This window comes from Narcine bancroftii, chromosome 3 (assembly GCF_036971445.1).
Source record: "Narcine bancroftii isolate sNarBan1 chromosome 3, sNarBan1.hap1, whole genome shotgun sequence".
Taxonomy (NCBI): domain Eukaryota; kingdom Metazoa; phylum Chordata; class Chondrichthyes; order Torpediniformes; family Narcinidae; genus Narcine; species Narcine bancroftii.
Window position 1 is genome coordinate 198,983,055 of NC_091471.1, and position 16,833 is coordinate 198,999,887.

Sequence of the window (16,833 nt, forward strand, 5' to 3'; positions counted from 1 at the left end):
GGGGAATTATTAGGCGATGCACAAGTTCCTAGTGTTGAGTATTGGGAACTGTATTGATGTTAAGGTTTGTTGGATGGGGTAAGTCCCTTTAAAAAGATTCCAGCAACCAGTACCAGGTTCGTTACAAAACACATCTGTCAATCAAGGAGTTGCTATAGGCCAGTGGTTCTCAACCTTTTTTCTTTCCACTCACACACCACTTTAAGTAATCCCTATGCCATTGGTGCTCTATGATTAGTAAGGGATTGCTTAAGGTGGAATGTGTGTGAGAAGGGAAGGTTGAGAACCACCGCTCTAGACCCATTTGTTACTGAAATATTTTGCCTGAGAAAAATGGTCATTGGCCCATTTCCTTTGGAGTTATGAAACTGTGCACATAATGAATCAATTAGGTAGGATTAAAACAGTTATTTCTTTCCACACACATACCATCTTAAGCAATCCCTTACTAATCTCAGAGTAGGCACAGGGAAAACAAAGTGGTATGTGAGTGGAAAGAAAAAGCTTGAGAACCACTGCTATAGGCCCATGCAATCAATGGCTCCTTCATCCACCCTGATGGGACTTTCACCAGGTGGTCTTCTCCCCCATTGTGTTTCAAAGAAGCCCAACAGTAGTTCCATTTACAATCATATTACTGGTATGGTTTTTTTTTTTCGGCAGCAGCACACAGCTATTGTTGGATTTTGAGTAAAAGTTAGGAACCAGAGAAGTAGCTGGCAGCCTTTGTCCTTCTGGATCAACCCCAAGCGGAAGATGCCTGGGTGCTTGGCCTCCATGAACATGAAAGGATCAATTGAGAAAATGCTGGATTATTCCTGACTGCACTTATGCGCACATGCATTCAATGGTCACCTGCCCTCTTGAGAAACCAGAAATGCTGGCAAATCTCAGTGCCAAAGATGCCACTTGGGCTATCAGCTTATATCAAATCATACAAACATGTGCCTGAGTGTTCTCATTAATGCTGCAGTATGATGGGAGATAGTGTGGAGGAAAAAACATTCAGTAAGTGAAGAAATGCAGAGTCGAGGCAAACGAGGGTGGATCTCCTGCCTGGAGAATAACTCAGTGATATCAGCTTTGGAAAATCTGAGCTTGTGAACCTATTGCTCAAAGTCCTGTTGTTCTGACATATCTTGTCAAGAATGATAACATTAATTTGAACAGCTCATGGGAGAAGGAGACTCCAAGCATTTCACCACCCTCAATGATGACAGAACCTTTCATGTGAATGCTGAAGATAAAGCTTAAAGATCCATAGCCATGTTCAGCCACAAGTGCTGGAGAGATGACTCATCCTGGCCTCCTGCTGAGAGCTCCACTACTGCAGAACTATCTCCTCAACCAATTTAACACTCTGCATGAGATCAGTTGAGAGCATTATCTTTGGCTTGGCTTCGCGGACGAAGATTTATGGAGGGGGTAAAAGTCCACGTCAGCTGCAGGCTCGTTTGTGGCTGACAAGTCCGATGCGGGACAGGCAGACACGATTGCAGCGGTTGCAAGGGAAAATTGGTTGGTTGGGGTTGGGTGTTGGGTTTTTCCTCCTTTGCCTTTTGTCAGTGAGGTGGGCTCTGCGGTCTTCTTCAAAGGAGGTTGCTGCCCGCCAAACTGATGCACGGTTTGAGGCGATATCAGCCCACTGGCGGTGGTCAATGGGGCAGGCACCAAGAGATTTCTTTAGGCAGTCCTTGTACCTTTTCTTTGGTGCACCTCCGTCACGGTGGCCAGTGGAGAGCTCGCCGTATAACACGATCTTGGGAAGGCGTTGGTCCTCACTGTAGCACTGTCTGCTCCAGAATTCACATTTTTTTAACTGTACCTCTACAATTACCTACTAAAGAAGAGTGTGATGAAATAAAAATTAAATTAAAGCAGAAAATAGTGGAAACACTAACATCTGGTCAGGCAACATCTATGGAGAAAACATTGAGATTAAACTTTGGGTCAATGACCTTTCATCTGTAACATGAACTCTGTTTCTTTCCCTACAATGCTACCTGACCTGCTAAGTACTTTCAGTTGTTAATTCAGATTTACGGCATTTATGGTTTTTTTTCTCTCTCTTTTCAATTAATGAAGGAAATTGCCTTGGCTCATTCAGTTCAAAAAATTGGGACAAATCCAAATCAGCAAATTAGTCCAATTTCAATCATCAGCTTACATAATGGAAAATGTCATTACCCTTATTATCAAGCTGCATTCACTCATCAAAATAAAACTGCTCAACAGCCAATTTGGGTTCATTGGGATCACTCAGCTCTCGATCTCAATAGAGGCTTGGTCTAAAACACAGACAGATGTGCTGATTTCTATGGGTCATTTCTAATCCCTTTGGCATTGTCAATTCCCCTTTTGCACTGCCAACCTGTTAAATAGGTGTGTGACAGACCAGTGTTTAAATACCAGGTGGGCCTTTCACACTGGACCATGAAATCTTGGGTCCGTGCATTAAATACCTGCTATCGCCGATCTAAAGGGGGGGCTAAAACTTCCAGCAGTGATGTCCCAAGTGATGTTGGCCCATTCACATTGGAACCAAATTGGAGCCTCCTGGGTTATATCAGTCCCAGGTTGATTTCTACCCCCTCCTCCCCCTTCTGGGTTCAGAGCAGTCATACTGGCTGGTGAACTGCTAAATTCCAGATAAATTACCAGGTTCAACCCACGTTCGACCAGAAGTGTAAAAGGGGCTAATGTCCAGGACATGACTGCAGAAGATGTACTGGAGAATGTCCTTAATCCCCCATCTTCAGCTGCTTAATTTATCATTTTCATTCCATCAGAAAGTTACAGGGTGGGTTATTTTCTGATGATCGAAGAAAGTTCAATTTTATTCATAACTCCTCAATCAATGAAGCAGCTCATGCTTGCACTCCACAGGAACTGGAAAACACTCTGACATGGGGAGGTAAATGGATTTAAAAAAAGCAAATTCACACTACTAAAGTACCAGGACATGACCATCTCTATCTAGACATTCCATAGCATTTTCATCACAGAATCTGTCACCACCAACATCCTTCAGGGTCAAGACTGACCTGAAACTCAATTGGGTGAAGAACAAATTCAGCAGATACTGTGATTGCAATAAAAACACAGAAACGCTGGGGGAAATGCAGCAGGTCTAGAAGAGTCCAATAGGACTAAAGTTGTAGGCCTGACGTTGACGTTTCAGGCCTGAGCCCTTCCTCAAGGTATGAGTAAAAAAATACAGACAGACGTCTGTAATAAAAGACTAGTGAAAAGGGAAGAATGCCAGGGGAAGGAGTACAGACCCTTTTAAAGGTAAAAGGTGTTAATTGAATTTGATTATAGGGAGAGAGAAAAGGTGAAAATTGCAACAGCTTTCTGAGCACCCTCCAACCATCGACCTCCAGTTTCCATTAGCTCCTTCTCACCCCATCTTTCCCCATGTTTCCTTTTCTCTAGCTTGCTCTCTCTCTCTTCATTTTTTTCCCTCTATCTCCTTTCACAGAACCAAAAACAACTTCAATTTCAAATGCAAGGTTGCATTGGAGGCATTTTGGAGGTTGAACATTTATGTGGAAAGTTTGAGTGAGCTCACTGGAGTTAAGAACAATATGGAGTGATCTTATGGTAACACAAAATTCTCATGGGACTGAGAGAGCAGTTTCTAAGTAGATTCTTCTTGGGGAAGAACTAGAACTAGATAACAGTTTCAAAGCAGGTGTTGCCTACTGAAGAAGATAACATAGAGGATTATCTTCTCTCAGAGTATTATAAATCCTTGGAACTAAATCTCAGAGAGCTGTTGAGACTGATGGTCAAATAGAGAAAGAAGATTTTTTTCAGCTCTAAGGTGTCAAGTTTAAGGGAAACAGCCAGGAAAGTACGTCTTAAGGAAGCATGAGTAGCTGCCTAGCCCTTATTACTGTGCCTATTTATTATGTTCCTGCACTGGATGGAAGATATGAAGGGGAAATTTTAGCATGAGGTACAATGTCTTCATTGGTATATAAAGGGGAGAAAGATGGTTTGAAGACAGATTTAATTTGATGGGGATGCGAGAATAAACATTATTTATATATATATATATATAGTGGTAATGGTGCATACCTAACTGTCGATAACGATGGTGATTACAGTTTCAAAATGGAATTGGATATGGAAAATAATTTGCAGAGAGATAGGGAGAGATCAAGGGAATAATTCTGCATAATTTGATTTTGGAGGAGGCAGTATGCGGTCAATAAGTGAGAAAGACTTGGTGCTGCAGAAATTCTAATATTCATGATTCCATGGATCTATGTAACCATCACACAGCAGTTGAAAGTGTAGCTTGCTGTCCAATATTTCATCCCATCCAGCTTGTTGGTGGTGACAACAAATTGTATGGTTGTGTTTTAAGCTCTGGATACGGCTGACCTCTGCATGCTCAATCCTATTTGGGAGAAGAAATAAATGGAATCAAGTGACAGAGTTTCTTATTTGTGTATTATCAGTTAAGATCTTTTGTAAAACAGGTATGCGGTCGTCAAATGAATTTACTGTCTGAAACTGATTTTGAGAAATATGTGCTCTCATTTCCAAAAAAGGGTTATATATTAGGTTTGTATCGTATTTTGTTGGAAAGTGAAAGTAAAATAGATTGGGATAAAGATAAAATGAAATGGGAAAAAGATTTAAGTTTAACAATAACTGAAGAAGATTGGTCTGAAATCTGCCGTAATAGTGTTTGAAAATTGATTAATGTTAGATTGGCGATGATTCATTATAGTTTTATACATCAATTATATTTAACACCCGAAAAATTAAAAAAAATTGGTTTTAGTAAGTCAGATCTTTGTTTTCGTTGTGATCAGGTTTCTGGTACTTTTTTACATGCTGTTTGGTTGTGTGATCGGTTACAACAATTTTGGAAAGGTATTCAATCTGTATTTAATAATCTATATAATCTTCATATTGTATTAGACCCTGATATATTTTTATTAGGGAATATGCAACCGTTGATTGATTTAGAATTAGATAATTACCAGATCTCTTTTATTTACTTAGCGCTGGCAGTGGCCAAGAAATGTATAGCGATTACTTGGAAGAATAGAAATGTATTGTCTTTAGATAGGTGGTATTCAGAGGTGAAGTTTTGTTTGGTTATGGAAAGAATATCTTTTTTTATATAAGATAAGATGTCTTTTTATGAGTTAAAGTCGACCCCACTTATTGATTATATACAATTTAAATAAGTTTGAATTAATCATTTTTTTCTTTAAAAAAACTTTTTTTATTATATTATTTTTCTATATATATGTTTTCTTTTTTTTCTTTTTTCTTTTTTTTCTAGTTTTTTTTATTAGTTGTTTTTTTTGTTTAAGTTCTTTTTGTTTTTGTTTTTTCATATATATTCTTATATAATAAAAATTTTTTGGATTAATAATTAATAGTTAATTAATATTTTTTTTTGTTTTTTTATATATATCGATCTTTTTTTTAAGATATAAATATATATATTTAAATTATACTAATAGTATTAATTCTTCACTCTTTATCGTGGGGGTGGGGAGGGGGGGGTTAGGGGTTAAAAATAGTTTATTTTTAGTCTTAGTTTTTAGTTGTTTGGGGGAGATGCCGAGATTGGTATTGTATTAACTATGTTACTTTGTACTTGTATTACTTTATTTTGTATTTTTTCTGTACATGAATTACTTACTTTCTTCATATGTTAAAATTAATAAATAAAGTTTTGAAAAAAAAAGTGACAGAGTTTCTGGGAGAGAAAAAAAATAAAATCAATATCAATATTTTTGGGAAGTGGAATCCATCTTTTTGCATGTCACTAAGGTCCGAAGTTTGGGTGAAGAATGTTGGCCAATACCGGGAACATGGGATATTGAATGATATAAAAAGTCAATGTAATTATTGTTGTGGAGAAAGATGAGAGATCAAAGAGGAAGAAATTGATAAATTTGTGGGACCAAGAGTCGGAAAAGAGGTGGAATGAAAAATGTTGGTGTGTTGGAGGAACGATGCATGTAAGAAAGGGATAGTGGTCTGTAGAGCTGACAGGAAACCCAAATCATGGGAAACAAGGCTGAATTTGAATGGATGGATGGTAGACAGAAACAAGAGGAGAGGAGGGAGGTAGGAGAAAACCATGGTTAAGCAAGTGAATATTCATGAACACCCCAGCCACGGAACAACAGTCATGGGTTGAAGTGGGATGCAAGACCCATCCAATCACTGGATCATGAATAACACCATCGGGTCAATATGTGTAATACATGTATTTCTACCACTCTTGCTTGATTACATTCATACTTGTACCCATCTGGGCAAGGAAGTAATGGTAGAAATGCTATTGCAAACATGGTGGCACCAAAAATTAGCACAGGCACCAGAGAGAAAGGCTACATGAATTGAAAAAAAAACATAATCCCGGGGTGGTGTGCTGCAGTGCAAACAAATAAGATCAAACGATGAAGGTTGTACTACAGGCTTAAATTAGCTTAAAACTTGCACACAAGGTTCAGTATCCCTTCTGGCTCCATGTGCTCTCCTCCTACCCAAGGGCAGGTGTGATCCTTTTTATGGGGCTGGTGATTGGCAGGGAGTAGGTGGAGCCAGTTTCCAAGGTTACCTCCCTGCAGGTTATCCCCTTCAATAGGCGACAGGCAGACAGGCACAGGCAGTCATAGACAATCCCATGGTTGTATCACCACACCCAGAAAGGGAATATCTTGTGCCTCATGAAAAATGGCTTACAACTTGATATTAAAGGTGAAGGTTCCATTATTGGAATGTAATACTACATTTAAAATGTAACATACATAAAATTCTTTTAACTTTTGTCTACGGTAAGCCAGACAGAGAGTCGACACTTTGTCCAGTGCCCTTCACAGAAATCTAAAGCATCTGGTATTTCTAGGCAATCTCCCTTCCAAGTATTGACCAGGCCTGAGCCTGCTTAGCTTCCAAGATAAGACAATGTCAGTCTATTACGTTTCTGTGTACATAGTTGTAAACATTATACACAGCTACCATGTGTACATAATTACAAATATTGTTTAGCAATAGTAGATGTTTTCAATCGATGGATAGAGGCAATAGCCACCACAGACAATACCACTCTAAATTCAGATTTCAAATTTATTATCAGAGAACATGTATGACATTACTTACAATCCTAAGATTCCTTTTTCCTGCGGGTGCAGCAGAATTACCATTTGGTGGGAAGTGTACTATTACAGGAAATTATACCCTGATTCGGACTGCCTGAGTTCAGCAAAATGAGGACTAGTTCAGCAGAAGTCCTCATGTTTTGGCTAAAATAATTGAGGAACTGTAATCAATTGGATATTTGGCAACAATTTCATTGATCCCATCATCCACAGAAAGGAATTGTGGATAAGGCAATGGAATATGAAAAATAAACTAACAGAGGAAATTGGAGTAAATTGGCTAAAGGTGCTTCCCCTGGCATTATTTGAAATGTGGGTCTCTCTGCGACCAGTCCATGGCTTATCGCCTGTAGAGGTAATCGACGGGTGACCCCCACAAACACCTTGGGAACAGAGTCCAGAAAAATTGCAGCATATGATTTGCTGTCCTTGGGAGAAGAATTAATTCAGTATGCCAAAGAACTAATTAACATATTTCAGGTTTTACATTTGCAGGTACGCCATGGCTATCATGAGGAATCAGAAGAGAGGGAAGAGGGTCAACTCTGGCTTCAGTCAGGAGACTATATATCGTGATCAAGAATTGGGGTCAGAAAAATCTGGAACCATGGTGGAAGGGCCCCTTCCAGGTGCTACTGACAAGTCCAACTACAGAAAAGGTAGAAGGACAATCTTGTTGGATTCATCACACAGATTTCACGGAAGAACAACATGATGCTGCCAGTTTGACTTGTGATCCATAATCATCCTGATCCCTTGCCACATGCACCTTATGTCACCAGTGTCACACAACTGTCTGCGGATCTTCTGTGTAAACCCTCATTTTGCCTTCCAGATTGCACGGGAGAGTTTAGACCTGGCTGATATTAATGCCATCCTATCCCCCATCCTGAAGGCACCATCATGATCTCGGAGAAGGGCCCAGACCTCTACATCTGACCCTGGTTTCTGGTTAGCCCTGGTTGTGAAGCATTTGATCTTTGTGACATCCTCAATACATTTGTTGATGTAGCCAGTCACTGAGCTCGTGCATTCCTCTATGTTTACATGACCATTGTAGGTGACCTGCCTGAAACAGCTCCAGACTGTGGTCTCAAATCTGACTTTCAGCACTTCTATGCCACCCACCCCCGGCCACATCCTGATCTCCCTACGAACAGACCTAGTTTGCTACTCATATATGTGATCAGAGTAACCAAGGTGGGCACAAAATGCAGCCTTGTATGCAACAGGGATGTTGGTGAACACCTGATCCAGGGTGTTCTCTCCTCTGGTGGTGAAGTTCACATGCTGCAGAAACTGTGGTAAGACTGTTTACAGGTTGGTGTGATTGAAGTCGCCAGCAACAATTATGGCAGCATCAGGGTGGGAAATCTGGACTTCGCAGATGGCATCACAAAGCTCCCTCATGGCTTCACCCTCAGTAGCCGAAGGTGGAACGCAGACTGCAGAGATTAAGTGAGATAAAAACTAGAGCACGTGTTTAGCATGAAAGATGAAAAGTTTAAAAAGGGAACATTAGGGGGAACTTCTTCATGCAGAGAGTAGTGGGAGTGTGGAATGAGCTTCCAGCTAATTTGGAGGAACAGGTTCAATTTTGACATTTAAGGAAAATTTAGACAGGTTCATGGATAGCAGGGGTGCAGGTCAGTAGGACTAGGCAGATTAGAAGGACAGAAAAGCCTGTTTCTATTCTGTAGTGTTTTATGATTCTATGTTCTATGAAATTGAATAGTAATTTAGAATAGTTGGGATGCAATCAGGATTGAGAAAAAGTTGTGATGGGTAAGTCAACTACAGGAAAATTACAAAGTGAGAGATTGAAAATAGGGTAAAAGAGAGCTCAGATTGCTCAATACTTCTTAGAATTTCCTGGGTACAGCAGAAAGCAACCAAAACAGTTACTAATACTGTCAGGGTTTCCATCTTCTCATACCTCTTACAAGAGTGTGAAGTTATTGGGATGCAGTACTTTAAAATGTAAACAAATATGAAGCAAATGGATGCAAAAAAAAAACAACATAATGATCTTCTGTATTATTATGAACACCTCATGATCCTATATTTTATAAATAAACATGTATTTTTAAGATTTTCGTTACATATGCCACCACTTCGGAGTTTTATATAACTTGGTACCAAAACATTCTTCAATAAAGCAGTATATTAATCGACATGAGTCCCATGTTACCTTGCAGAGTGAGCTGCTTTGACAGTTTGGGCATAATGTCAACTCCATTCTTCAACCAGTTGATCAAGGGATTCGGAATGCCTTCAGCATGACATCTGAGACTTGCAGTCACACCTGGTTCGCGGGCTTGGCTCTCTGGATAAACCCTGATAACTGGGGGAACTGGAAGGAAAGAACCATAAAGTACGTCAGTGATTCCCTTGCAGCTCTGAGTCTTGCTCGTAGTAAGACAGTGAAATGTTATGGATGAGAGGATCAATCTGAATTCTGATTAAAAGACAAAAGAATTTCTGCACATAAATCTCACTCATTAGCAGATCAATTCACTTTTTAAAAAAAAAATTATTTTGCCACTTATCTTCACTAGAATCTCCAATTAATCTTCCAACATGTCTTCAGGATGTCGGGATCCACTGGAAATTCCTCTTTTCACAGAGGAGAGCAATCAAGTGCCGAACTATTTTACAGGCTGATGTTAATTAGAATCAGCAGAAGAAACCTCTCTGAGCTGAGTCACTCCCAGCTCAAAGAAAAGTAACTGGATTTTTAAGGCATTATTTCAACTACAGGACATCGCAGGAGGAGTTGTTTGGACGTTTATTTGCTTCCTCAATTGTCAAAGATGTTTTTTTTTTCCACTGTTATTTGCAATCTGATGACTCACTAACAATGGTCCAGCTGGTTAGTGCAATGGTATTAAAGTGCCAGCGATCAGGGTTCGAATTGGTGCTGTCAGTAAAGAGCTTGTGCATTTTTGTCATGGTTTAAGAGGTCTCAAAACAGTTAGGAAATGCGGAGAATTCTTCAAGAAGTTTAAACCTTTATTTGCAAACAAAGGCTGAGGCAATTAAAAAAAAACTTGACTGCCCACCGAACACAGTACACAACCTCTTTTTATGTCGTATTCCTGACGATTACATTTCTGCAATTAATCATTCACAATCAAATCTTTCAGCAGTATTTCATTTCTTGACTTGCCACAATAATTTTCCACCTATCATGTTTTGAATCACGGAGTTCGATCATATCCTGCCACCTGCAACCTTATCTTTGACTTATTCCTAGTATCCTGCCACGGTTATCTTCTATTCATTTACTCTGGCTTTGTGTAGTGAATACATAATGGATTATTACTTGTGTAATATAATGTGTGTAAATTGTAACTTTGTAGCATAATGTGTATAAATTGTTACATAGTAAATCAAATAAATATAATGATGAATACCTAGTAAATATAGTACATAGTAAATTGTTACATAGTATGGATTAATGAATGGATGATAGCTGATTCATGTTGTTTATTTTCCATATTCTCCCCAAGTCTGCATGGGTTTCGTTTGGGTACTACAGTTTCCTCCCACCCTTCAAAATATATGGCGGCTCTAAGTATTTGAGGAATTTGGGCAGCAAGAACACATGGGCCAGAAGGGCCTGTTACGGTGCTGTAGCTTATATTTTAAAAATAATTTAAATAAATATATCTGGAATTCAATGATGTCTCTTTAATCTGCAAATCTTAATTGCAAAACTTGACCAATGGGCTTGTTCAATGCTCTGCCTTTCCTGCAGGACTTACACAATCCTTGTCTGGTCTTGTCCAATGATAAGCCTCTCATACGAGATGGATAATTAATCTCAAAAGTAGAGAGGTAGTAAAATTGAATTGTCCAATGGAATTGAAAATTCATTCATAGCTTCTCAGATGTCAGAATAGTCCATGTCTGCAATCCATGTGACCAGAAAAACATTCGGCTCCGTACTGGAAAATGGCCAGTAACATCTATGTCACATGAATTCTTGGTAAATGATAATCTCCAATAAGAGATAGTCTAGCTACTTCTCCTTGGCATTCAGTGACATATCCATTACTGATGGCATCAATGCCCAGGAGAGCACCATTTACCAGAAACTTACAGAGTACTCACAAAAGTACCATGGTTGCAAGAGCACTTCAAAGGTTTGGCCCCTTCATCACTGACTCATCAAAACCATACCCTTTAAAGTGTCCATTCTCAACCTTATTTTAGCTATGACCCCCTTACAACTCTGCACAAAATTTATGGGCCCACTTCCCTGGGAAGCAGTCAAGTTTTAGTTTCTTCCATACTTCTTGCCTTTTTCTTTGGCTTGGCTTCGCGGATGAAGATTTATGGAGGGGGTAAATGTCCACGTCAGCTGTAGGCTCGTTTGTGGCTGACAAGTCCGATGCGGGACAGGCAGACACAGTTGCAGCGGTTGCAGGGGAAAATTTGTTGGTTGGGGTTGGGTGTTGGGTTTTTCCTCCTTTGTCTTTTGTCAGTGAGGTGGGCTCTGTGGTCTTCTTCAAAGGAGGTTGCTGCCCACCGAACTGTGAGGCGCCAAGATGCACGGTTTGAGGCGATATCAGCCCACTGGCGGTGGTCAATGTGGCAGGCACCAAGAGATTTCTTTAGGCAGTCCTTGTACCTCTTCTTTGGTGCACCTCTGACACGATGGCCAGTGGAGAGCTCGCCATATAACACGATCTTGGGAAGGCGATGGTCCTCCATTCTGGAGACGTGACCTACCCAGCGCAGTTGGATCTTCAACAGCGTGGATTCGTTGCTGTCGGCCTCTGCCATCTCGAGTACTTCGATGTTAGGGATGAAGTCGCTCCAATGAATGTTGAGGATGGAGCGGAGACAACTACCGACTACATAAAATTCATAAACACTATTTATGTTACATGAAAAGGAAACAGCTCTTTAACTTGAATGAGCTCCAATGGTGGGAGTGGCTACAGGCATTGTGGGGATGGGGGGGGGTTCAGGCTTTGGGTCCCCATTGAGAATGACTGTTTTGAAGGAACAAAGTGGGAGTATGATGGAATGCCAATCATTTGTAAAGATGAGTGAAACTCTAACAACACTCAAGATGCTAAATGCTATCCAGTGCAAGCAAGCTATTTAACAAACTCCCTGTGGTGATATGTAATTACACCACTAGTTCACCAGGGTTCACCCTGGTGACCTTGTATATAAAGCAGTCTAGAGCTACAGTGTAGCCTTCCAGGTTCATCTCACAGAGAGACAAGACCTCTTAGTGTACATATTCGTTTATTAAACCTGTCTTATACTCGCACTGCTTGTGTGGTTATTGGCAGTACAATTTAATAAACTAATATCATAACTACTAGGATGGAAGTTGCTTCTGCTCCAACGCGCATTCCTGACCACCTGGAGACTCTTCCTGAGGAATGGAATCCAGGGACGACCAGCATGCATATGCATCTGAGGACAGAGATGGTGAGGGACCGCTGTACTGGAATTGTGGTGGAATGCGGGGAAGACCACAGAAGTATGATAAGGCAGGTAAGAAACAGCCAAGAGCCCTGCCTGCCCATGGGTTCACTGGTACAGGCGCCGCCACCCTAAACCCCGGTCCAATCAGAAAGGGGCTACTACAAGCGCGGGTAGAAGGATCTCCACAAGTCATGCTCCCAATTGCCACATATGTGCAGAATTCCCAACCACTCCAGAGCCAGGGAAAGCAGACACCGCTACCGTCACTCCCCCAGCAGCAGTTTTCCCAGTACCACAAAGACCTAACGCTCCGGCTGGGAATCCCCCCCTAAGCCCACTGCAAATGTCCCAAAGCCAGAGACTCAGCCAACAGCCCTAAGCACCCAGGTTACTCCTCCAGCAAGACACAAGCCCCACAGAGGCTCTACCAGCAACTCCCAGTACCCCAGGGTCCACCCTTGCTACACCTAAGGGACCAGAGACTGCGGCTTAGCCATGTGCTGCAACCAGACAGGCTGGAGCTGGACCCCAGAAATCCCGGAGCCAGCAGGCACTTAAGCCGCTGGCAGAGATGCCTTCTGAATTACGTGGAGGGTGCTGAGGCATCGGAGAAAGAGCTATTAATGCTGCTATTAGCGCACCTGGGAGACCACCCTTACTCCCTTATACAGGATGCCAGGTCCTACCAAGAGGCGATGAGCATTTTGCAGAGGCATTACAGTAAGGGGCATAGGGAACTCCACCCCCGATACAGGCTCATGACCAGGTCACAAGTAGGGGAGTCTGCCAGAGACTTTATACTCTCTCTGAAAGATATGGCGAGAGGCTGCAACTTTAAATATCTGTTCAGGAGTATGTGGAAGACCTTATTAGAGACAGATGCAGGTGTGCGAAGAAGTCAAGCAAGTGCTAAATAGGAATGAATTATGATGGGTTGAATAAGGGTGGAGTAAGAATGGAGTGTGAGGAAGGGTTAAGCAGTATAATAGAATATAGCAAGTAGATAGATTTAGCAAGTCCTGGGGGTTGAGATTTATGAATAAGAACAAAGACATGACACTTCCTGGTAAACAAGTTTACACACAGAAGCAAACTGCATAGGCAGAATTACCTAATGCTAAACCAATCCAGGAGGCAGAAGAATGTTAAGGGGGGAGGTATCTCTGTACTGAAATAGAATGTATAAAAAGTTGGGTAATCCCCAGTATGTGTGTGTATTCCCAGGGTAAGGGGAAGCACCCAACTTTGCACTGTTGCAAAATAAATGTTCTTTGTTCTCAATTTTTGTCTCGAGTGAAATCTGTGAAGACATCTCTGCTTCTCACACAGGCATACGATCCACTGAGATGAGACATCGATTGCTGGAGAAATGAATGGTGGGGCTAGATGAGGCAGAAACTATTGCAGAAGCTTTAGAAAGCACCAGGAAAGAATTGGAGGAGTACTCACAGGACCCTGAGGCTGGGACAAACGTCACACTGCTGGACTCTTTAGCCCCACGAAAAGGAAAATATGCTGCCTCACAGGATTCCACAGCAGCAGCAACACCTTGAGGGTCCCAAGAGCTTTTTCTGTGGACAAAGAAAGCACCCTAGAACCCTCTGCCCTGCCAGAGAAAATGTCTGTTCGAACTGTGGAAAATGTGGGCATTATGCAAAGTCTGCAGAAGCCCCAAGGCCACAGCCAAGGTCCATTCTCATGCTAATGAGAATGCTCACAAACAGAAGCCCTAGTTCTTTGTTGTGTTCTGCCACTAACGTGACCCCACATTAATGTATCTTTTCTTTCACAAGGAAAGCCACGACGGGCACAGTGCTACCTAAATGGATGATGACATCGGGACCTGTTCTCTGGAAACACTGCAGACCCCACGAAGCGGACCCGCTGATGGATCGAGTGGAGTTGAGGCACGTGAACCCTCACTATGCCTTCGTCACATTCCCAGATGGAAGAGAAGACTTGGTGCCCACCAGGGATTTTGTGCCGGCCAGATGTGTGAACAACGCGGAGAAAACACAGATGTCTATGGATCAACAAGGAGCACAGCAGCAATTACTAGAACAGTCGTCCATCGAGTCATTCCAGAGGACTATACCACCCACCCCGGAAATCAGGACCCTGGGTACGCCTGCCCCAGAAAATATCACCACCCTAGACTTGATGGTAGGACCTAATCCCATACAAGAGGATCCCCAGCCCACACAGCCACATGGCCATCTAGTACTTCCCACTCTCACCTGGTTCGTGGGCTTGGCTCTCTGGATAAACCCTGATAAGTGGGGGAACTGCAAGGAAAGAACCATAAAGACCTCCACCAAGAAAGGCCGAAAGGCAGACCGCACTCCCCACCCCTATACCACTGCCGAGGAGCTCCAAAAGGCAACGGAAGCCACAAAAAATTTTGGACTTAATGAACTTACCAACAAGAGAAGGAGGACCGGGGGGGGGGGGGGGGGGATGGGGGGCAGGTGGGGGGAAATAACAATTTTTTGAAACGGGGGTGAATGTGGTGATAAGTAATTACACCACTAGGTCACCAGGGGTCGTCCCGGAGACCTTGTATATAAAGCAGTCCAGAGCTACAGTCTAGCCTTCCAGGTTCATCTTGCAGAGAGACAAGACCTCTTAGTGTACATATTAGTTTATTAAAGCTGTCTTATACTCGCACTGCTGGTGTGGTTATTGTCAGTACACTCCCAATGAACTACCTGGGAAAATCCCTCACTCCAGTGACAATGCTGTGTGACTGCAGTGTGTCCAGCTGCAACAACTCAGCACAACATTTTCTGTGACATCTACAGGATGCTTAGAATGACAAAGAAGCATCTCCATTTACAGATGTTCTTCTATCATACACTGCCATGGCTTGGAAACATTGAACAATTCCTTTCCCATTTAATTGCATGGTGGGAGTGCCTTAATCAGATAGAACACAGGGTTCAAAAAGAGGGTTCTATTGTCCTATCTCAAAGCTAGTTTGAGGTCAGTATTAAACCAGTGGTTCTCAACCTTTTTCTTTCCACTCACATACCATTTTAAGTAATCCCTATGCCATAGGTGCTCTGTGATTAGTAAGGGATTGCTTAAGATGATATATGAGTGAGAAAGGAAGGTTGAGATTCACTGCTCCAGACCCAATTGCCACTGAAATATTTTGCTTGAGAAAAATTGTCATTGGCCCATTTCCATTGGAGTTATGAAACCGTGCACATAATGAGTTAGTTTAGTATGATTCAAAGTGGTCTTCAAACTTTTTCTTTCCAGCCACATCCCACCTTAAGCAATCCCTTACTAATCACAGAGCACTGATGGCATAGGGAATACTTAAAGTGGTATGTGAGTGGAAAGAAAAAAGGTTGAGAACCACTGCATTAAACAAATTAATGTCAGAAATTGCCATTTTTTTTCTGATTTTTCACTCAGTTTTCTGACCTCTTGTTCAAGAGCATAAATTTATGAGGCACGGAATTGAATTATGGATCATCAATTTCCTCCAATGCTCCATGGATCCTTTTTGGACGTGTTACTGCAGGTCATGGAGGTTACGAATGCTGGATCCTTCATTACATTTTGCAGTTATGAGTTAAATGTTTCAAATCTATCCTAAGTCGATTAACAGCCATAACTGTCAACACATGAAATTCCAGTTTTATTTTATGACCAATTATCATGCCAAGTATAAACAAAATGAAGTAAATAATTAACCATTTTAGTGCACTTTAGGAAGAAACATGACAATAACTTTTTTATGCGACTATCCACTGCCAATTTTCTCTTGTTAAGTATCTGTGTTGACAGAACAGTGACATACATAACAGGTCAATCTCAGTTGATGTTTTTGCATCCAAAGTCCATGGGATGGTAGCAATTGTAAAAGATAACTAATTCGATTATTTAAACTAAATAATTGGAGATTTTATCTCTATTTATTATTCCGATGACATGTCTCTGTAATGCATAAGCTTTGCACAAATGAAGGTCACATCAAAAAAAGTTAAATTTTATTAAAATTAGCAAATTGAAAGGGAGTGTTAGTTCACAGTTAGTTTGATGAAAGTTCCAGAGCTGTTCTGTCTGTCACAGGAATACATTTGGCTTGGGTGACAGTGATATGTCAGTCTATCATTTTATCTATTCATTGTATTAGGCTTATTGTGTTTTAAGGATAAGGTATTCAACTGTTTATTTGAAATTTGAGGTGAATGCAACTCTGATCTTGCTGAGTGGAGGAGAGAGATGC

At 41.3% G+C, this 16,833-nt stretch overlaps 1 protein-coding gene across 6 annotated transcripts in view; it reads right to left on the reverse strand.

Moving 5' to 3' along the window:
• fstl5 (follistatin-like 5) overlaps nt 1-16,833 on the reverse strand; it is an 810,780-nt gene that overhangs the window by 140,647 nt on the left and 653,300 nt on the right. For all 6 annotated transcript variants that reach the window (XM_069926256.1, XM_069926258.1, XM_069926260.1 and 3 more), the window contains one exon: nt 9,334-9,495. In XM_069926256.1, coding sequence (XP_069782357.1) covers nt 9,334-9,495 — 162 coding nt within the window. The remainder of the gene's footprint in view (nt 1-9,333; nt 9,496-16,833) is intronic.